Source organism: Oncorhynchus keta, chromosome 30 (assembly GCF_023373465.1).
Source record: "Oncorhynchus keta strain PuntledgeMale-10-30-2019 chromosome 30, Oket_V2, whole genome shotgun sequence".
Lineage (NCBI taxonomy): Eukaryota > Metazoa > Chordata > Actinopteri > Salmoniformes > Salmonidae > Oncorhynchus > Oncorhynchus keta.
In genome coordinates, this window is record NC_068450.1 from 51,239,798 (window position 1) to 51,261,900 (window position 22,103).

At 43.8% G+C, this 22,103-nt stretch overlaps 1 protein-coding gene across 5 annotated transcripts; it reads right to left on the bottom strand.

Moving 5' to 3' along the window:
* Nucleotides 1-7,058: 7,058 nt before the first annotated feature.
* On the bottom strand, nt 7,059-19,655 carry LOC118363684 (homeobox protein PKNOX1-like). 5 transcript variants are annotated; one of them, XM_035744810.2, is made up of 11 exons: nt 19,493-19,655; nt 18,458-18,568; nt 16,515-16,648; nt 16,127-16,298; nt 15,468-15,641; nt 15,147-15,264; nt 9,492-9,589; nt 9,227-9,361; nt 8,204-8,280; nt 7,868-8,040; nt 7,059-7,549 (listed from the first exon to the last, which is right to left on the bottom strand). In XM_035744810.2, the coding sequence occupies exons 2-11, from the start codon at nt 18,506-18,508 to the stop codon at nt 7,380-7,382; spliced, it is 1,302 nt and encodes a 433-aa protein (XP_035600703.1). In that variant the 5' UTR covers nt 18,509-18,568; nt 19,493-19,655; the 3' UTR covers nt 7,059-7,379. The 5 variants fall into 5 exon arrangements, with proteins under 5 accessions (XP_035600703.1, XP_035600698.1, XP_035600699.1 ...); XM_035744805.2 differs by having other exon boundaries at nt 15,117-15,264; XM_035744806.2 differs by lacking the exon at nt 19,493-19,655 and adding an exon at nt 19,343-19,447 and having other exon boundaries at nt 15,117-15,264.
* Nucleotides 19,656-22,103: the final 2,448 nt, after the last annotated feature.

The following is a 22,103-nucleotide window of genomic DNA, read 5'->3' on the forward strand; positions in this document are numbered from 1 at the left end:
CACTGATTTAGCTTCTTCCTAGCTTTTAGTTAGCTGTCTTCATGGGCGATTGGGTTACTCTGTATGAGCATGGTTCCCATAGTTTAACTGTAGTCTGGCTGTGTCACAGGCTATGTGGACAATTCTACGTCCAGGTCTCTTTCTCAATGAATCTTTCCTCGATTCCTCGCAGCCTCTCTCCTCGTCTCCTTCTTCGAAATCCATTGGAGGAGGGATCATGGACGTTCTCCGTCAATACAGTTGAGAAGGAAGCTAGGAGATAGGATTCAAATGATCACATTGGAAAGACATATTTAGATATAGCCCATTGAGAACCTTTAGCTGTAGGATTGAACAAAGAATAAGGTTCTGACATCTGCTGGTAAGATATTGCCATTACATCATTGTCCTCATTTATGAATGCCCTCTCCTTATTCCTACACGTGTATGGCGAGTTGTTGAAAGAGACAGACCATTCACATACACATGGCCAGTGGCGACCTGCCATTCAGGGCAGATGGGGCAGAGCATGTTATTTTGGCATTAAAACGTGTCACATATCAGTTTGCAAACAATATATTTTTTTAATGTATTGAGTTGATAAAGCTGCATACAAACATGGTCTCTTTTTTGCTCTCTTGAGTAAGGCTGCTCCAAAATGCAGTTGTTTCAGCCTAGCTCAGTGCTTTCTGTGCTGAATTGGCTCATTCATCCCCCTCCTCTCCCCTGTAACTATTCTCCAGGTCATTGTTGTAAATGAGAATGTGCTCTCAGTCAACTTACCTGGTAAAATAAGGGTAAAATAAATAAGTAAAACTAAATAGAGGGGTATCCAGTGGATAATACAGAGCATAAGGGTTGGTAAGGTTCTCTAGTTGCGCCGTGATTGGCTCAGTGTTCTGTCACTCATGGGGGCCCTACGTCACCGCAAAATCTACAGGGAGAGCTAGAAAGCTCAAGCCCCCTTGGGTGCTGCCATAGATTTACATTAGAAGTGCCCATCCAAGAAGGCTCAAGGTCATTGGCCACTGATAAAATGATGTCAAATCAAGTTATATCTCCCGTAGCTTTGATTGGACTGTTCATGTCAACATCATACATTCAAAACCTTAGCTAGCAAGCTAAACAAGCATTCATCACCATGAATCATGTCAACAATCTACTGGCAAATCCTTCTCAATCCTTGTCATATGAAGAGAAATTATACTGTAGATAAAATGTATCTGTGGTCATTGGCCATAAACATTACACAACAAGGTGGAAATCACAAATTCAACATTGAGTGGTTTGGAAGGAATCTGGCTAACTGCAAGCGTTGCAAAGCAATCACTATTTTTCTTCCCCTGCTATTCGTTTGAGAGGATATGTGGTCCAAGTCTTGGTTTAAGGATTTAAAACATCTGTCTGAAAGGGTTTGTTTTCCAAGCTAAAAAGGATAAACATTCATTTTGTAACACCATGGACCAGAAAAGGTTGAATACATTGGCCATGCTGTCAATCCAGCAAGACTTCTGCCTCGTTCAAAACAACTAGAAACTCGGAACTGTGAAATCTCAGACTTCAGTGAGTTCAAGACAACTGGGAACTCAGAAGAAAACGAGCTCCAACTGGGAAAATACGTTTTCAGTGGTCATCCAACTCGAAGTTCCAAGTCGGGAACTCGGGCCTCTTTCTAGAGCTTCGACCTGAAGATCACTGACGTCATGATTCAAACAGTTGTCTTGAAAGCACCATAAATCCAGAGAATGCCAGATGACAAAGTTTGATGACAAAATTTGCCCACAAGAAGGACTGCTGCGCCACCCTCCTGTTCAAGTGAGCATAGCACAACGGTGAGTCCAAAAATGTATTGTATGCTTCTGCATAAATTATGTAATATGTCAGGGAGATACAGTGCATTCAGAAAGTATTGAGACCCCTTGACTTTTTCCACATTTTGTTACGTTACAGCCTTATTCTAAAATGGATTATATCGTTTTTTTACCTCATCAATCTACACACAATACCCCATAATGACAAAGCAAAAGCAGTTTTTTTTTTAGAAATGCTTGTAAAATGTTTTGTTTTTAAAGTATTCAGACCGTTTACTCAGTACTTTGTTGAAGCACCTTTGGCATTGAGTACAGCCTTGAGTCTTCTTGGGTACACCTGTATTTAGGGAGTTTCTCCCATTCTTCTCTGCAGATCCTCTCGAGCTCTGTCAGGTCGGATGGGGAGCGTCGCTGCACAGCTATTTTCAGGTCCCTCCAGAGATGTTCGATCGGGTTCAAGTTCGGGCTCTGGCTGGGCCACTCAAGGACATTCAGAGACTTGTCCTGAAGCCACTGCTGCTTGTCCCGAAGCCTTGGAAGGTGAACCTTCACCCCAGTCTGAGGTCCTGAGCACTCTGGAGCAGATTTTCATCAAGGATCTATCTGTACATTGCATGGTTCATCTTTCCCTGGATCCTGACTAGTCTCCCAGTACCTGCCTCTGAACAATATCCCCACAGCATGATGCTGCCAGCACCATGCTTCACCGTGGGGATGGTGCCAGGTTTCCTCCAGACGTGATGCTTGGCAATCAGTCCAAAAGAGTTTTGTTTCTCATGGTCTGAGAGTACTTTAAGTGCCTTTTGGTAAACTCCAAGTGGGCTGTCATGTGCCTTTTACTTAGGAGTCGCTGCAGATATTGTTGTCCTTCTGGAAGGTTCTCCCATCTCCACAGAGGAACTTTGGAGTTCTGTCAGAGTGACCATCGGGTTCTTGGTCACCTCCCTAAAATTTCTAAAAACCTGTTTTCACTTTTTCATCATGGGGTATTGTGTGTAGATTGATGAGAATATTTAAATCCATTTTAGAATAAGGCTGTAATGTAACAACATTTGGAAAAAGTCAAGGGGTCTGAATGCTTTCTGAATGTACTGTATGCTTACTGCAGCTAAGAAAGTAATACTAAGTGTATGTTGTGTAGTAAGCTGTTAGTAGCCCATGTGCCTCACCCTAATAATTTGGTCCCTTTCCCCCTCATATCTTAGCCCACTGTTCTGACTTGGGGGTGCACATGTAGCCTATAGCCTGTTTTATGGAAATGTCATAATCAAATATTGTAAGAGCTTTCATTGTCTGCTTAAATGCCCCCTTTTATTCATCCTATGGTTCTGACTTGGTGTACAGGGAGAATACTGTAAGAACGGCCCATGTTCTGAATTCTGTCGCTGTACAATTCAAAAGTACTGAACAAATAATTATTTTGACTAGACTTAATCTTAATCGAAATTACGGATTGCCTCTTATCTGCTCATCGTTCCCTTATGCCATAGTTTGTACATCTCAATTGTCAGTAAAAAAAACATTTGTTTAAGCAAGTCAGCCATATTAGCTATGTTTTTTTTTTAAAGATAGTAAATGAGGCTGAATGAACTGTTTCGCTGCCAGACAAGGATCCGCTGATAGCTAGCTAGGTGTAGCAGTGGTAAGGCTTCAGTCTATGGTGCTGAAAAGAAGGCTCTGCTGTTAGGACTGCTTTATGTAGGCCCTAACAGTGTGTGGGCACCGTTTGTCACCGTTACAGTGCAATTAATTTATTGTTTAATGTGTTGTGCTGTGTAGTGGCTTTGCTGGCATGTTTTTTTTGTTGCCCCACCAAGATTTATATGCTAAAATCGCCACTGCTCATGGCCATACACCCGCACACTTATAGACACCGAAGCACCACCGAAGGAAACAAGACACAGGAAGCAGAGAAAAAGGGTCAAACACTAAAGGGTTCTCCAGTAACCTCACTAGCTAATGACCTGTGATGTAATGGATCTCATTGTCCCTCCACTCCTTGGTGACACAGTACTGCTATTGGTGGCGTTCGATCACTAGAGGCTCTGCTCACTACACAATTACTAGCGTATAGTATTTTATTTTAGTCATACACTTAGACTCCGATAAGTACGCATCAAAGATTTGACTGTTGACATTAGAGAAACCTTCCTCATATACAGTGTGCGCCAATGATCAGTCACGTACTGTGCAATTCAAATGAGGGAGCATTCCACAGATGCATGGCCTCCTTACATCCATCTCTGTTAGCCTGTACACCTGAGTGACCACATCATATGGAACAGCCAGTAAGCAGGCTTATGACCTTTCACCTTACAACCCCAGACCCCCCACCGCCCTCCCTAATTCCCCCAACACCTGTAGCAGCATAGTGACCTGAGTGTCTTCCCTGAAAACTCTACTGTAAAATTATGCTATCAGGTTCTCCATTGGTGGTGGTCAGTCAATTGGTCAGTCACTCAGCTAGGCAGTAGCATTATATCCTCGATGTTTGTCAGTGCAGTCCTTACTCTCCCATCGCTCCACTGTGGTCATCTTACTACCATGGAGCCAAGATGATTAGCTGGGTGAGGAGATATGGCCATGCCTAATAGTGACAAGACTGCTGCTGATGGATCAGCCGAAGAGTGTAAGGTGTGTAGCCAGACTGACCTCCCGAGGTCTGCGTGTTTCAACATCAATGCTGTTCAGATGAATGAACAACTGACAAGGAAGACTCATCCTCATCGCTTTTTCTTTCTATCGCTTTGTCATTTTCCCTTTTTCTCTCTCCCACCATTCATCTTCTCTCTCGCGCGCCCTCCCCCCATTTCTCTCTGTCTCTCTCTCGTACACACTCCATACAGGTGTCTGGGGCAGAGGGAACGGACCCGGTCCGTATTGCGGTTGAGTCTGTGAGTAACGAGGACCTGTCAATCCTGGAGATCCCCACCACCTTCAATGTCAGCTCCCTCAGCAGCCAGACCAGCGGCTCCTTCTCTCAGGACCTCCAGGACCCCCATGTACCCACCGCTCCGCCCCAGGAGCCACCTGCCCCCATCCCAAAGAGCCAGGGCCTGCTCACCCTACCCAGCTACCTCCCTTCCATGCGCTTCATCAAGGTCCGGCACGGTATGGAAGCCCCAGAGGACACAAAACAACCAAAAATATGTCACTTTCCCAATTCTGCCTGTCCTACTGACTGATAGTGATTTAGGGCTTTATTCAATATTCAAACTGTATCGCTGAGGCATTACAGATTGAGCGATAGAAATGCAAAGGACATTTCTGATCGAGCTGGCATACAGTATGCAAGGTTTACCGTGAATGCAGTCCCCACCAATGGAGGAATATTGCCTTTAAATTTCAACTGGACTTTAGTGCTGAACTTCCGCGATACGTATTGAACAGAGCCCTTCGTGTAACTGCTCTTCACCTCAAATCTGAAGGAGCACAGCAGGTTCATTGGCTAAGTCTTTTCCTCCAGGTCTGGTTGAGCCTATCTGCCTGCCGAACTATGCTGAGAGATTTGAGGAGGGGATGTTGTGCTGGATCTCTGGGTGGGGCGCCGTCAAATTCAACACCTGAATAGATGCGCAAGCATGCACGTGTGTGTGTGTGTGTGTGTCTGTCTTTCCAGGGAAGACCAGTGTGTCTATGCATTCTGCCCGGGTCCCTGTGCTCTCCAGCAGGGACTGCAGTGGACCGAAAGTGTACCAGGGTGCCGTCTCCCCTTGGATGGTCTGTGCAGGCTACCTAGAGGGGGGCAAAGACTCTTGCCAGGTATCTTTCAGAAGTGGTCCTCAGAGTTCCATGCACCATTTGTCTAAAGGACAAAGTGCAGAAAAAAGCACACAGTGAAGACAAACGTTTAAAAGAAGGGGTTGGGCACTGTGTGTTGGCGATCACGAAATGGTGGTGATTCAGCAAGTAGAATCGTCAGAAAATGAACAGAAAATGACAACCGATTTCCTGTTCATAGGCGCTAGGACGGACACCTGCTGCTTTTAACCGTTTGTTAGCACAGTGTGTTTTGTGTTTGTGGAGTAAAATGCACTGCCGCTAATCCTGGCGTGTTTGGCGCCCAGGGGGATAGTGGAGGCCACGAGCGGGGGCTATGGCTGTGCTGAGAGGAACAATTCTGCCGTGTACACTCGCATTCCCCACGCTCTGACCTGGATCCACCAGCAGATGAATTCTACTGTTGATACTGTATACTGGTCCACTCATGAACTCTACTGGTGGCAGACAGTACTGCAAAAGTATTACGGCTGCTATGCAAAGGAGAGATACGTGGTTTAAATGGACAGTTCACCCCGAAATCATAATTTGTCAGATGTTTTTGAGACATCCAAATTAATTTTGGCCTGGATTTACTAAGAGTTTATACCAGTTGCAGAATGAACTGTTCCTTTAAGAGTGAAGAAGTCTTAAAGTTTGAGACAGCCAGTGAAATCAATCGCTGGAAAACCTTTTTTAGTTTATTAGTCAGCGATGAATGATTGATATATACAAATCTGTTAGTCTATTTAACATCCAAATGACATACTCCCATTCTATGATATATTCCCACAGAAGGAAGAGGCACTGAGCCCTTGATACCCAAAGGATACAGTAGCTGACAGAGTACTTTACTCAGAGACACTATTTATTTGCACCACAGTGAACGGACACAATCTGAGGCTGAGCAAAAGCTCTATTTTAAAGTCAGAAAAACAAGATGGAGGGAAATGGTGAACGACAAATGGAAGACTGGGGAGATGAACGAGGGCTAGGATTCAATTCGGACTGCGGAAGATCCGCATTGTAGCAAGGTTGACATTAAAAGGTAATTTCCGATTGAGCAGACATCTGCAGTGTTAACTTTGAATGCGATCTCCATGACCGCGGTAACGTCGCCTGTAAGTGGGGCATAGCCAAAAAGGGTGATCAGATTGAATCCTGGCCTAAGCTTGGTCTCATTAGTATGTCGACATGTCATCTCTACACACAAACGGTGCATGTAGACAAATGGAATAGCCGTAACATGTACTTTGTACTTTGATATGTCATTACATAGCAGATGTGTTCGCAGAGAAATATGGAAAATACCATAAAAATATGTATTTTTAAGAAAAAGCTTTTTCAAATGATTCCTTTTTGATGTTGCATTCATAAGCATGTGTGCATTTCTTGTTTCAGACATCTTTGCACAACTATCAATACATCCTCCAACAGATCCTCGGTTCGATATCCTCCCCTGAAATACCGCGTCTACACTCTGAAACAAAAAAACAAAGATGAGGGATATCCTTCTTGAACATTTTATTATTAGAGAAATCCAACAGACCTTGAAAAGCAGGTCAGCCATATTGGACATTCAATGTTCATACATAAATATTCTTTAAAAAAAGATCTAAAAATAAAAACACTAAGCAAAAAAGCTAAATGAAAATAAACAGCCTTCATTCCAAACATTTTACATATAAAAATAGCATATTTTTTTCTCTGTTTCTAGTAGGACCTTAAAGGCCTAGTGTGGATAGTCTTAGACACTGATGAGTGTTGAGTAATATTGTCAAACACAGGCATGCACGAGGGTGTGACATCACATCCCGCTGTAGTGGTATGTCACTCCAATCCGGCCATGTCACCTCCCTCCTCCTCTTCTTCCTCCTCACTCTCGCCCTCCTCCTCCTCGCTGTGTCCTCCCATCATCACCTGCTGCATGGCCAGTGTTGCACCGTCTGATGTCAGCGTCTGCAGCTCGTCTACACTCATGCCCATCGTCACCATGGTAACTGAGGGCACAGGGGAAAAAGATCAAGCTTCCGCCACATCCACTAACCAGTACGTAATTGGACAGTGTATAGTCAATCCGAGTTGACCGGGGTTATTGTGGTAATGGAGACGGCTGGTATGTTAAGGACAAGATCAAGTCATATCAAGGTGTGAAAGCCACAGCATGACATTCCCCCCAGCCTGTAATAAGGACTGGGGATTATTTTTTTTTAAGTCATGATTGCAACTCTGACATGTTCCTACTGTGATTTCTCACTTTAACAGGAGCATATCAGACTTGCAGACTTTTCATAATATTTGTTTTTCTGGGAATTTACCATCATCGTCCATGGCCACCTCTTGCCCTACACCGGCCGAGGCAATGTTGTTGGCCATGGGCCAGAAACGCTGGGTGGGCCGGCTCTGGGGAGTCCTCTTCCTGCTCTTGGGCGTGTCCGACGCACTGCTGTCCATCATGGGCTGGAGGATCCGCCTCCTAGCATTAATGAACCTGGAGAGGGAGAGACGAACAGGGGCTAAGCCAATCATCCAAGGCCACAATTCTGCACTTGGGTTTAGGGTGTGTGTGTGAAAGACCTCAGACTGGGGTGAAGGTTCACCTTCCAAGGCTTCGGGACAAGCAGCAGTGGCTTCAGGACAAGTCTCTGACTCACCAGTTGTTGACCTGCAGCAGGGTCAGGTTGGTCTGTATGGCGAGCTGTTTCTTCTCGTCCTCTGTGGGATAGGGATGCTGAGAGAGAGAGCGAGAGCGAGAGAGATGCAAAGAGACAAGGGTAAAGAATACAAACAATCATTTACAGCAAATTATTGTTTGTGTTTAGCTCCCTATTAAGCCCAGTAGGTACTGGGAAAGACTGTGGATGGATGATGTAAGACTAAAGGTCAGTTTGTATGGGAACAGCACAGGATGATGATTAAGTAAAGTCACTTCTATGTGAATTAGAGTTCGGAGCAGCCTGGCCACTAGTCGGATACCTTTTTACCCAATTCCTGTTTTCCTCTGAGAAAATCTGAGGTATGAGGAGGTTGGGCTTTCGTCCCAAATCCGGATGCATTTAGATTCAACATTAGTACAGAGGCTTGAGTGCCAGTATTGGCAACTCAGGAGCAAGCAGAGAGGAACAAGCTGTAGTGAAGACGCTTCAACCTACAAAGGGCTAGGATTATCTAACATCTGGCTGTTAGTTAACAGTCTCTTACACGCGCGCACAAACACACCCGCACACGCCCACATACGCACGCACACACAAACACACACTGACACCCACACACGCACAAACACACACAGGGAACAAAGGGTCTCTGTGAGCTACCAGTCTTGTTCGCTTCCGCCAGTGGGCCTGTGAGCTGTCCACTGATTAACCTCTGATTAGCATTTAGCCAGCCGACCATGGGCCAGTCATATGAGGGCCTAACACATCAGTCTCTGTCAACGCAGCCGCTCCGAGCCATCATGGGACGAGCCATCGTGACGGGGGCCATCATTCTCTCTCAAATGCATGCACGTGCACACTCACATGCACGCAAGCATGCGCAGACACCCTTGGAAAAACCTAGCAAAGATTTACTCTGAGTTACAATACATTTAGTTATAGTTATTCTAATCTTCGGAATGGTTGGTACGAGGTGCAAGGTATTCTAGTGTTCAATTTACACCTTGAGGTGTTTTTCACTCACCCTATGTGCTGGAAGAGCCAGGTGCGCATGATGTTGGTAGCTGATTTGGGCAGGACGCCCCTCTTGTTGCTCTTGGGTGAGCTGTCCTCCTGGGTGAAGAAACTGCTCAGGTCCTGATTGAGCTGCAACTGGAGCTGTACACACACACACACACACACACACACACACACACACACACACACACAGTCAATTCAGAGAACAGCCTGTAGTTTGTGTGACTGTGAGCGTACGTCTGTCTGTGTGTGTGTGTGGCGTATTCCTCACCTGTGTGTTGTTGATGCGTATTGTCTGGGGTGAGATAGCTTGTCCAACCACTTGTCCCTGAGGAGTGACTACTGTGATGGGCTGGTACACTGTACCACCTGCTCAAAACACACATACAAATAAACTAGTTATGACACAGTTTTGTTAACACCTTGATCCAAGGACCCTCAGCAACTCACTATCATTTTTTTAAATGTTTTTATTTCACCTTTATTTAACCATGTAGGCCAGTTGAGAACAAGTTCTCATTTACAACTGCGACCTGGCCAAGATAAAGCAAAGCAGTGAAACAAAAACAACAACAGAATTACACATGGGATAAACAAACGTACAGTCAATAACACAATAAAAATCTGTATACAGTGTGCAAATGAGGTAAGGAGGTAAGGCAATAAATAGGTCATAGTGGCGAAGTAATTACAATTTAGTAATTAACACTGGAGTGATAGATGTGCAGATGATGATGTGCAAGTATAAAGACTGGTGTGCAAAAGAGCAGAAAAACAAATAAAAAACAAATATGGGAATGAGGTAGGTAGTTGGGCTATTTACAGATAGGCTGTGTACAGCTGCAGTGACATATGATGCTTGAAGTTAGTGAGGGAGATATAAGTCTCCAATTTCAGTGATTTATGCAATTCGTTCCAGTCGTTGGCCGCAGAGAACTATAAGGAAAGGTGGCCAAAGGAGGTGTTGGCTTTGGGGATGACCAGTGAAATATACCTGCTGGAGCGTGTGCTACGGGTGGGTGTTGCTATGGTTGACCAGTGAGCTGAGATAAGGGCGGAGCTTTACCTAGCAAAGACCTATAGATGACCTGGAGCCAGTGGGTTTGGCGACGAATATGTAGCAAGGACCAGCCAATGAGAGCATACAGGTCGCAGTGGTGGGTAGGATATGGGGCTTTCGTGACAAAACAGATACACTGCATCCAATTTGCTGAGTAGAGTGTTGGAGACTATTTTGTAAATTACATCGCCGAAGGATTGGTAGGATAGCCAGTTTTACGAGGGTATGTTTGGCAGCATAGGAAGCCAATTCTAGATTTAACTTTGGATTGGAGATGCTTAATGTGAAACTGGAAGGAGAGTTTACAATCTAACCAGACACCTAGGTATTTTATAGTTGTCCAAATACAGTGGGGCAAAAAAGTATTTAGTCAGCCACCAATTGTGCAAGTTCTCCCACTTAAAAAGATGATGCCTGTAATTTTCATCATAGGTACACTTCAACTATGACAGACAAAATGAGAGAAAAACATCCAGAAAATCACATTGTAGGATTTTTAATGAATTTATTTGCAAATTATGGTGGAAAATAAGTATTTGGTCAATAACAAAAGTTTCTCAATACTTTGTTATATACCCTTTGTTGGCAATGACAGAGGTCAACATTTTCTGTAAGTCTTCACAAGGTGTTCACACTCTGTTGCTGGTATTTTGGCCCATTCCTCCATGCAGATCTCCTCTAGAGCAGTGATGTTTTGGGGCTGTTGCTGGGCAATACGGACTTTCAACTCTCTCCAAAGATGTTCTATGGGGTTGAGATCTGGAGACTGGCTAGGCCACTCCAGAACCTTGAAATGCTTCTTACGTAGCCACTCCTTCATTGCCCGGGCGGTGTGTTTGGGATCATTGTCATGCTGAAAGACCCGGCCACGTTTCATCTTCAATACCCTTGCTGATGGAAGGTTTTCACTCATAAATCTCACGATACATGGCCCCATTCATTCTTTCCTTTACATGGATCAGTCATCCTGGTCCCTTTGCAGAAAAACAGCCCCAAAGCATGATGTTTCCACCCCCATGCTTCACAGTAGGTATGGTGTTCTTTGGATGCAACTCAGCATTCTTTGTCCTCCAAACACGACGAGTTGAGTTTTTAGCAAAAAGTTATATTTTGGTTTCATCTGACCATATGACATTCTCCCAATCTTCTTCTGGATCATCCAAATGCTCTCTAGCAAACTTCAGACGGGCCTGGACATGTACTGGCTTAAGCAGGGGGACACGTCTGGCACTGCAGGATTTGAGTCCCTGGCAGCGTAGTGTGTTACTGCTTTGTTACTTTGGTCCCAGCTCTCTGCAGGTCATTCACTAGGTCCCCCCGTGTGGTTCTGGGATTTTTGCTCACCGTTCTTGTGATCATTTTGACCCCACGGGGTGAGATCTTGCGTGGAGCCCCAGATCGAGGGAGATTATCAGTGGTCTTGTATGTCTTCCATTTCCTAATAATTGCTCCCACAGTTGATTTCTTCAAACCAAGCTGCTTACCTTTTGCAGATTCAGTCTTCCCAGCCTGGTGCAGGACTACAATTTTGTTTCTGGTGTCCTTTGACAGCTCTTTGGTCTTGGCCATAGTGGAGTTTGGAATGTGACTGTTTGAGGTTGTGGACAGGTGTCTTTTATACTGATAACGAGTTCAAACAGGTGCCATTAATACAGGTAACGAGTGGAGGACAGAGGAGCCTCTTAAAGAAGAAGTTACAGGTCTGTGAGAGCCAGAAATCGTGCTTGTTTGTAGGTGACCAAATACTTATTTTCATAATTTGCAAATAGATTCATAAAAAATCCTACAATGTGATTTTCTGGATTGTTTTTTCTAATTTTGTCTGTCATAGTTGAATTTGACCTATGATGAAAATTACAGGCCTCTCTCATCTTTTTAAGTGGGAGAACTTGCACAATTGGTGGCTGACTAAATACTATTTTGCCCCACTGTATTCTAAATCAGAACCGTCCAGAGTAGTGATGCTAGGTGGGCGGGCATGTGCGGGCAACGATCGGTTGAAGAGCATGAATTTAGTTTTACTAGCGTTTAAGAGCAGTTGGAGGCCACGGAAGGAGTGTTGTATGGCATTGAAGCACATTTGGAGGTTTGTTAACACAGTGTCCAAAGAAGGGCCAGATGTATACAGAATGGTGTCGTATGCGTAGAAGTGGATCAAATATTCACCCGCAGCAAGAGTGACATCATTGATCTCTACAGAGAAAAGAGTCAGCCCGAGAATTGAACCCTGTGGCACCCCCATAGAGACTGCCAGAGGTCCGGACAACAGGTCCTCCGATTTGACACACTGAACTCTATCTGAGAAATAGTTAGTGAACCAGGCGATGCAGTAATTAGAGAAACCTAAGGATGTTGAGTCTGCCGATAAGAATACGGTGATTGACAGAGTCGAAAGCCTTGGCCAGGTCGATGAAGACGGCTGCAGAGTATTGTTTTTTTATCGATGGTAGTTATGAAATCGTTTAGGACCTTGAGCGTGGCTGAGGTGCACCCGTGAGCAGCTTGGAAACCGGATTGCATAGTGGAGAAGGTACGGTGGGATTCGAGATGGTTGATGATCAGTTTGTTCAATTGGCTTTCGAAGATTTTAGATTGGCAGGGCAGAATGGATATAGGTCTGTAACAGCTTGGGTCTAGAGTGTCTCCCCCTTTGAAGAGGGGGATGACCGCGGACGCCTTCCAATCTTTAGAAATCTCAGACGATATGAAAGAGGTTGAACAGACTAGTAATAGGGGTTGCAACAATGGTGGCGGATAATTTTAGGAAGAGAGGGTCCAGAATGTCTAGCCCAGCTGATTTGTAGGGATCCACATTTTGCAGCTCTTTCAGGACATCAGCTGTCTTGATCCAGTAGCTGCGGGGGGTGCAGAGCTGTTGGCGGGGTTTCGGGTAGCCAGGGGGAAAGCGAGGCCAGCCGTAGAGAAATGCTTATTGAAATTCTCGATTATCGTAGATTTATTGGTGGTGACAGTGTTTCCTAACCCCAGTGCAGTGGGCAGCTGAGAGGAGGTGCTCTTATTCTCCATGGACTCTACAGTGTCCCAAAACGTTTTGGAGTTAGTGCTGCAGGATGCAAATTTCTGTTTCAAAAAGCTAGACTTTGCTTTTCTAACTGACTGTGCATATTGGTTCCTGACTTCCCTGAAAAATTACATATCGCGGGGACTATTCCGAGGTAGTGCAGTGCGCCACAGGATGTTTTTGTGCTGGTCAAGGGCAGTCAAGTCTGGAGTGAACCAAGGGCTACATCTGTTCTTCTACATTTTTTTGAATGGGGCATGGTAATTTAAGATGGAGAGGAAGGCACTTTTGAAGAACACCCAGGCATCTTCTACTGACGGGATTAGGTCAATATCATTCCATGATACCCGGGCCAGGTTGATTAGAAAGGCCTGCTCGCAGAAGTGTTTTAGGGAGCGTTTAACAGTGATACCCATAATGAACGCAGGCAATGAGGTAGTGATGGCTGAGATCCTGGTTGAAAACAGCAGAGGTGTATTTAGAGGGAAAGTTGGTCAGGATGATATCTATGAGGGTGCCCATGTTTACAGATTTGGGGTTGTACCTGGTAGGTTCCATGATAATTTGTGTGAGATTGAGGGCATCTATCTTAGATTGTAGGACGGCCGGGGTGTTAAGAATATCCCAGTTTAGGTCACCTAACAGTACAAACTCTGAAGATAAATGGGGGGTAATCAATTCACATATCGTTTCCAGGGCACAGCTGGGAGCTGAGGGGGGTCTATAACAAGCGGCAACAGTGAGAGACTTATTTCTGGAGAGATGGATTTTTAAAAGTAGTAGCTCGAATTGTTTGGGCATAGACCTGGATAATAGGACAGAACTCTGCAGGCTAACTCCGCCCCCTTTAGCAGTTCTAATTTGATGGAAAATGTTGTAATTGGGGATGGACATTTCTGAATTTTTGGTGGCCTTCCTAAGCCAGGGTTGGCGGAGTGTGCTAAAGCAGTGAATAAAGCAAACTTAGGGAGGAGGCTTCTGATGTTAGCATGCATGAACCCAGGGCTTTTCCAGTTACAGAAGTCAACACATGAGAGTGCTTGGGGACACACAGGGCCTGGGTTAACCTCTACATCACCAGAGGAACAGAGGAGGAGTAGGATAATGGTAAGACTAAAGGCTATAAGAACTGGTCGTCTAGTGCGTTCGGAACAGAGAGTAAAAGGAGCAGACTTCTGGGCACGGTAGGATAGATTCAGGGCATAATGCACAGACAAGGGCGTGGTAGGGTGCGAGTACAGTGGAGGTAAACCTAGGCATTGAGTGAGGATGAGAGAGGCTGCATCTCTGGAAGCGCCAATTTAGCTAGGTGCGGTCTCCGCATGTGTGGGGGGTGGTGCAAGGGAGCTAACCGAAGTATGTAGAGCGGGACTAGGGGCTCCGCAGTAAAACAAAAAAATGAGAGCTACCCTAAACAACAGTATACAAGGCATATTGACATTAGAGGGAGGCATAAAGCAATCACAGGTGTTGATTGCGAGGGCTAAGACAACAACGGGTAAACAGCTAAGACAACAACAACAACTGGTAAATGGCAATGAATGGACAGAGAGGGTCACTTAGCTACACACAATTCGAGGCTGAAGCCGACAGATAAACAAAATGAAGTACCATGTTATAATCAACTTTAAAATTAACTCTGAAAAGAGGCAACATTCACAGATTCAAGGAAACTGATTAAAACAGGGAGGAACTACCTGAACCTGATAACTAAGAAAATAATGTTTTACTACGGTGTGCCATAATTAATATGACCCAGTATTGCTAGTAGCTGTCTTAACAAGGACACAGTAAGGCCGGAGAGGAGAGGGTACCTGTAGAGGTGGTATGCCACGGAGACATACCTGCTAACACTTGGCCAGCAGAATTGACTGTTGTCAGAGTAACGTTGCCCTGCTGCAGGGCCGAGGCTGACATCACAATGCCTTGAGGGCTGAGGGTTCCTGTCAGTGGGCTGGAGGTCTGGGGGTGAAACGCACACAAAATTAGCCTAACTGCATTCACATTAATTTGTGTTCATCTTGTATAATTTATACCTATAATGTGTGAATTATACTATTATGTGCTTATCATTTAATCCCAATTCAATAGCCAAAGTTCCCTCTGGGAAAGATACAAATAATCTATGAAAGGAAAATGTGTGTGTATAACCTGCGTGTGAGTACCTGAATCTGGACAGGGGAACAGGGGCTGTCAGTTTCTCCTCCACTCAGCAGGGTCTCACTGTTCATCTTGGTGCGCAGGCAGGCGATGTAGCGGCTACAGAAGTCCTTACACAAGTCACTCACTTTCTCCAGCTCCAGGAGGTGGATGCGCAACACCTGGATGGCCTTCACCATCTGGGGTCAAAGGTCAGGTCATTAGTAGGCATGTTGCCAACCCATAACTCTAACCCTGACCCTAGCCAAGGGTTAAGCTTAACCATTACCAATTAGTTCATTCAACATCAGTTTGCTGGTCAGTCATGTCTCTTCAGTTCTTCTCAATAAAGATTTTTTTTTTTTGATAAAACATTTACTATCACACATACAATATTTCAATTGCTTGATGTTAATAGATGCAATTCAAGAGTGGTTTGTTAAAGGGCACAACAGCCGTGGAACTTCGTTATATTATCTTTTAACATCGAAAACAGACAACGACGTGTAAGAGCTGGGTCGTGTTCATTAGGTACCAAAAGGAAGAAAACCGACTAAAATAGGAAAGGACCAACTGGACATATCCAATAAGAAACAAGTATTTTTTTTTCCGTTGCAGAACATTTTCAAACGTTTTCAGTTGCGTGCCCAAATGAACAGGACCCTGGTAGTGCAGAGTTCCTCACCAGGTTGTCCACATCTGGGTCGTCACAGAAGAAGCCCTTGCCCTCTTTCTTCTGGCTACGGACAAAGTTCTCAATGTCCACATTGAAGCTGGCAGAGCTGACGCAGTCCGAGCTCTGAGTCGACTGCTCACACTTCTCAAAGAGTAGGGCCAGCAGAGGGAACAGGGGGTGCCTACGATGCACAGGCGAGTGCAAAGGATTAACGCTACAGTAGGCGCAGTTAATGAAAGCACATAAACACACAGTCATGCACCGATGCTCGCACATCTACACAAGTTTACAGTCATAAAGAGGACATGGGAAGGAAAATGGATTGAAAAAAAGTGGAGAACAGAGAGAAGAGCTCTAATGAGGAGGACGGAGTGGAGGAGTACCATGACTCGCCTACCTGTAGATGGCCTGCTTGTCTGTGTCCATGGGCGTCTGGGGCTGCATGGCAGAGGGGCTGCCTGCTCCCCCCTCGCTCAGACTCTGCTCTGGATCCCCCTCCACATCCGCTCCCACACGCATCTGCACCAAGACCTTTACCAAGGAAAGAGACAAAGACGGTAAAAAGAAGATTGGGATACAATGCAGAGAAAATAGGAGAGTGGAGGAGAAGGGAGGGGATAGGAGAGTGAAATGCAGTAAAGTTATGTCAGTGGTTGGTGAATGACTCCCCTCAGGGTGGTAGTGGGGTGAGGAGTACACACACCAGCCCCAGGGAGAGGAGAGAGAAAGAGACTAGTCTGTCTCTTTCCACTCATAACACTGTCTCAATTCAGCAGCTTACAGAGACCGCATTAGCTATTTATCATTCACATTGAACCCTGATGAACACACTGTCTTAACTTCTACACTCAGTTAGAAGCTGTTCATGATCCAGTCTAGTCCTTCCCCGTTTCAACAGTTTCTTCCATTTGGTTTCCAGTGAACCCGACCCCTTCCTACAGTGCCTCAGGTCAGACTCATTCCAACTATGACTCATTTTTCACTGACATACATTGTTTTTTAAAGTGGTCCTCTGTAGCGCAGTTGTTAGAGCATAGTGCTTGCAACAGCTGGATAATGGGGTTGATTAATAGGACCACCCATATGTAACAAAATAATGTAATCAAGTAATTTTATACTGAACAAAAATATAAAATGCAACAATTTCAAAGATTTCACTGAGTTACAGTTTATATAAGTAAATCAGTCAATTGAAATAAATTCCTGAGGCCCTAATCTATGATTTTCACATGGCTGGGAATACAGATATGCATCTGTTGGTCACAGATACCTTTAAAAAAAGGTAGGGGAGTGGATCAGAAAACCCGTCTGTATCTGGTGTGACCATCTCCTTTCATCAGCTGTCCAGTTGTCTGGTCTCAGATGATCCCGCAGGTGAATATGCCGGATGTGGAGGTCCTGGGCTGGCGTGGTTTCATGTGGTCTGTGGTTGAGGCCAGTTAGACGTACTGCCAAAATGACGTTGGAAGCGGCTTATGGTAGAGAAATTCACTTTCAATTCTCTGGCAACAGCTCTGGTGGACATTCCTGTAGTCAGCATGCCAATTGTACACTCCCTCAAAACTTGAGACATCCGTGGCATTGTGGTTTGTACAGATGAACGTGATACCTTCAGGCATTTGGAAATTGCTCCCAAGGATGAACCAGACTTGTGGAGGTCTCCAATTCTTTTCTGAGGTCTTGGCTGATTTCTATTGATTTTCCCATGATGTCAAGCAAAGAGGCACTGAGTTTGGAGGTAGGTCTTGAAATACATAATAATATAATAAATATATGCCATTTAGCAGACGCTTTTATCCAAAGCGACTTACAGTCATGTGTGCATACATTCTACGTATGGGTGGTCCCGGGGATCGAACCCACTACCCTGGCATTACAAGCGCCATGCTCTACCAACTGAGCTACAGAAGGACCACACCACAATACATCCACAGTTGCACCCCCAATTTACTCAAATTATGTCAATTAACCTAACAGAAGCTTCTAATGCCATGACATCATTGTATGGAATTTTCCAAGCTGTTTAAAGGCACAGTCAACTTAGTGTATGTAAACTTCTGACCCACTGGAGTTGTGATACAGTGAATTATAAGTGAAATAATCTGTCTGTAAACAATTGTTGAAAAAATTACTTGTGTCATGCACAAAGTAGATGTCCTAACCGACTTGTCAAAACTATAGTTAGAAATTTGTGGAGTGGTTGAAAAACGAGTTTTAAATACTCCAACCAGTGTATGTAAACTTCCGACTTCAACTGTATATCACACAGCTCATTCATTGGAATATAGCCACCGACTTTGTCATATGTTCAAACTTCACTCCTCCTCATCAATCTCTTACCTCATCCACCTCCGGGTACTCATCTAGAGATGCCGAATGGGCTTCCATCATGGTCGCTGCCAATGATGCCAATACTCGGGCATTCCAGTCCAAGACCTGTGCCTACCAGTCCTACAGAGACACATGCATCAGACATGGGGTTTAGATTAGGTTTTTGTTGTTGTCATAGATTAGATATAACCATTGCATGATACATACATAGCCAATGAAGAACGTAGGGAGGGTCAGGGCACTATGTCAACACAGGGCCTTGCATTCTGGGGTATGAGGATTCATGTTTTTTGGTGTGTAAAATGCTTGGTCACTGTATGCGTGTATCAGAATGGAATGCAGACAGTGCCGTTATCAATTCCCGCGGGCGCAGCGTGGGGGTTATGTTGTACAGTCAGTAGCCCTAACTTCCGGGCACATATTTTGATTAAATAATTAAACGCAGAAGTTGTGCATCTACAGTTCGTAATGTTCACCAAGCATCATCCTAAACTGTGACACTAGGCCCATTAATCTCTCCTTAGCCAGCCGTATTCATGTGGAAAAATAAGGGAATAAATCAAATGTGTTTCTAATAACAAACAAACGTGCATACAATTTCGTGTCAATTTGATTACCGATTTATCCTACCCTCGCTGTCTAAATATCGTATAGCGGCTCAGGCTACATGTATCATATAATATGGGTGCTTTCAAATGTTGAACAAATAAAACACTGTCAACAGCACACATCCCGTCGATGTTGCGGTCATCGATAGGTATCTCTCTTAATAACATTCGAATGTCCAGTAGTCTGTAGATTAGTCAACACACGCCTGGCCTTCTCATTCACCCTTTCCAATGCGCCTTTTCCAAATAAGCGGACATCTTTTTTTCTCTCGTCACAACAGCTTGCCTTCATGTGTGATCAGTCTTTTGGCTCACTGTTCATTCTGCAAAGTGCACATTGGCTCATTCCATTGCGAGCCATTGCATTCGAGCATGTAGCGTCGATTGTTAGATTGATGGGCGACGAAAAAAAAGAGGAATTTGAGTGACAGCTTACCTTAGTGCCAATCTTCGTCACAGTGACAAGGGGCTGCTGCAATCCGGGCCCGCAGTTTTCGTGTGTCGTCACTACGTATAGGCTCGCAGACTATTTTCACTCATTAATATTCAACATGTGGGAGGAGAAGCAATTCTGAACATGCCTTGTCCCGCCCCTGGAGGCCGATACCCTGCCCCTTATGCTTAAATTATGATGACAAATTATTTATATTACATCAAATGTATACACATTTAAAATGGTATGTAATGGACTAGGCCTACAAACTACAAAAACATTCAGAATTGAAAAGTTATCCCTAATAATTGACATCATGTGTTTTATATTTCTGATGCAATGACTACTTTATAAACAAAGAGACTACCCATACTAAAACATATCATTTATAAAAAATGGTTATTGGTCAGATTTAACAGACAAAAGAGAGTGACAGAGTGAAGATAATTTTGAGGACAAATCATCTAACTTGGACAAGAGAGAAAAAAAGTGACACAGTACAATGTGAAATCTATGCTCCTAAATTAATATGTACATTCTGGATCTAAAGTGCATCACAGAGGATCAAAGGATAGTAGAACATGTGCCTAGACTGACCTGGCTTTTTAAATGTAATTTAAATTTACAACCAAATCTTACCAAACGAAACAAAGGACTGATACTTATGAACACACAATTGACTCATCAGGGATCTTGAAAATCGAGGAAGTCAGTGAGGTCACCGCCACCATACAACCGCTGTAGTTTGGCCATCTCCTCAGACAGTGCTTTCTCATACATAGGGCCTGCATCAACCAAGCCCCCAGAGTCTCTGATATGAGGAATATCAGGGGTTGGAAGATGGAAAGCCTAAAACATGGTGAGACATGAGGAATCAAAGAGACGGTGTAGAAAATCTACACCTCCTTTCAAAATGGTAAACTTTTGTTGCCTTATAGCCTGAAATGAAAATGGCTTGAAATAGTTTATTATTCCATTGATCGATACATCCTACCCATAGCTTCCAAGTGAAAGAAATATTCAGATTTTTATTGATTTATTTTTATCAATAAAAAAATTAAATAGCTTGGTTGGACAAGTGTCCACCCCCTTGTAATATCAAGCCTAAATTAGCTCAGGTGTAACCAATCACCTTCAAAATCAAACACCAAGTTAATTGGCCTCCATCTGTGTTAAATTGTAGTGATTAACATGATTTCAGGAAACATTCAGCAGTTCCTGTAGGTTCCCTCTGCTGAGTAGTGAATTGCAAAGCAAACACACAACCACGAGCACGAAGGAGCTTTCAAAAGAACTCTGGGACAAAGTAATGGAAAGGCACAGAGCAAGGGATGGGTATAAAAAATATTTCAAAGTCCTTTAATATCCCCTGGAGCACGGTCAAGACGATTATTAAGAAGTGGAAGTTGTAAGGCATCAAAGACCCTGCTTAGATTAGGCTGTCCCCAGTGGTGTAAAGTACTTAAGAATACTTTAAAGTACTACTTAAGTCGTTATTTGGGGTATCTGTACTTTACTATTTATATTTGACAACTTTTACTTTTACTTCACTACATTCCTAAAGAAAATCATTTACTTTTTACTCCATACATTTTCCCTGACACCCGAAAGTACTCGTTAAAAATGGTGCAATTCATGCACTTATTAAAAAAGAACATCCCTGGTCATCCCTACTGCCTCTGATCTGGCGGACTCACTAAACACAAATACTTCATTTGTAAGTGTTGGAGTGCGCCCCTGGCTATCTGTATATTTAAAAAAACAAGAAGATGGTGCAGTCTGCTTTTCTTAATATAGGGCATTTGAAATCTGATACTTTTGATACTGAGGTATACTTAAAACCAAATACTTTTACTCAAGTAGAATTTTACTTGGTGACTTTCACTTGTCATTTTTTATTAAGGTATCTTCACTTTTACTCAATATTGACAATTGAGTATTTTTCCATCTGCCGTCCCGCCAGACTGGATGACAAAGCAAGTAGGACACTGATCAGACAGCTACCAAAAGTCCATTAGCAACTTTGAAAGAGCTACACGCTTTTACGGCCAAGACTGGTCAAAGTGTGCATGTGACAACTACAGTGCACTTGGAAAGTATTCAAACCCCTTGACTTTTTCGACATTTTGTTATGTTACAGCCTTATTCTAAAATGCATTAAATAAATGTTTTTCCTCATCAATCTACTCACAATACCCCATAATGACAAAGTGAAACAGGTTTATAGAAATGTTAGCAAATGTATTAAAGATAAAAAACAAATACCTTACCTTATTTACATACGTATTCAGACCCTTTGCAAGAATTGAGCTCAGGTGCATCCTGTTTCTATTTATTATCATTGAGATATTTCTACATATTGATTGGAGTCCACCTGTGGTAAATTCAATTGATTGGACATGATTTGGAAAGGCTCACACCTGTGGTCCCACAGTTGACAGTGCATGTCAGAGCGAAAATCAAGCCATGAGGTTGAAGGATATGTCCGTAGAGCACCGAGACAGGATTGTGTTGAGGCACAGATCTGGGGAAAGGTATCAAAAATGTCTACAGCATTGAAGGTCCCCAAGAACACGACAGGTAGCCTAGTGGTTAGAGTGTTGGGCCAGTAACC

Bases quoted from the DNA above. Each gene is read 5' to 3' on its own strand.
- LOC118363684 (XM_035744805.2), bottom strand. From the start codon at position 18,508: ATGATGGAAGCCCATTCGGCATCTCTAGATGAGTACCCGGAGGTGGAT. The intron at 9,590-15,116 runs GTACCCTCTCCT...TGTTTTGAGCAG, and splicing joins GTGGCATACCACCTCTACAG to GTGGTACAGTGTACCAGCCC. The intron at 9,362-9,491 runs GTGAGGAATACG...GTGTGTGTACAG, and splicing joins TACGCATCAACAACACACAG to CTCCAGTTGCAGCTCAATCA.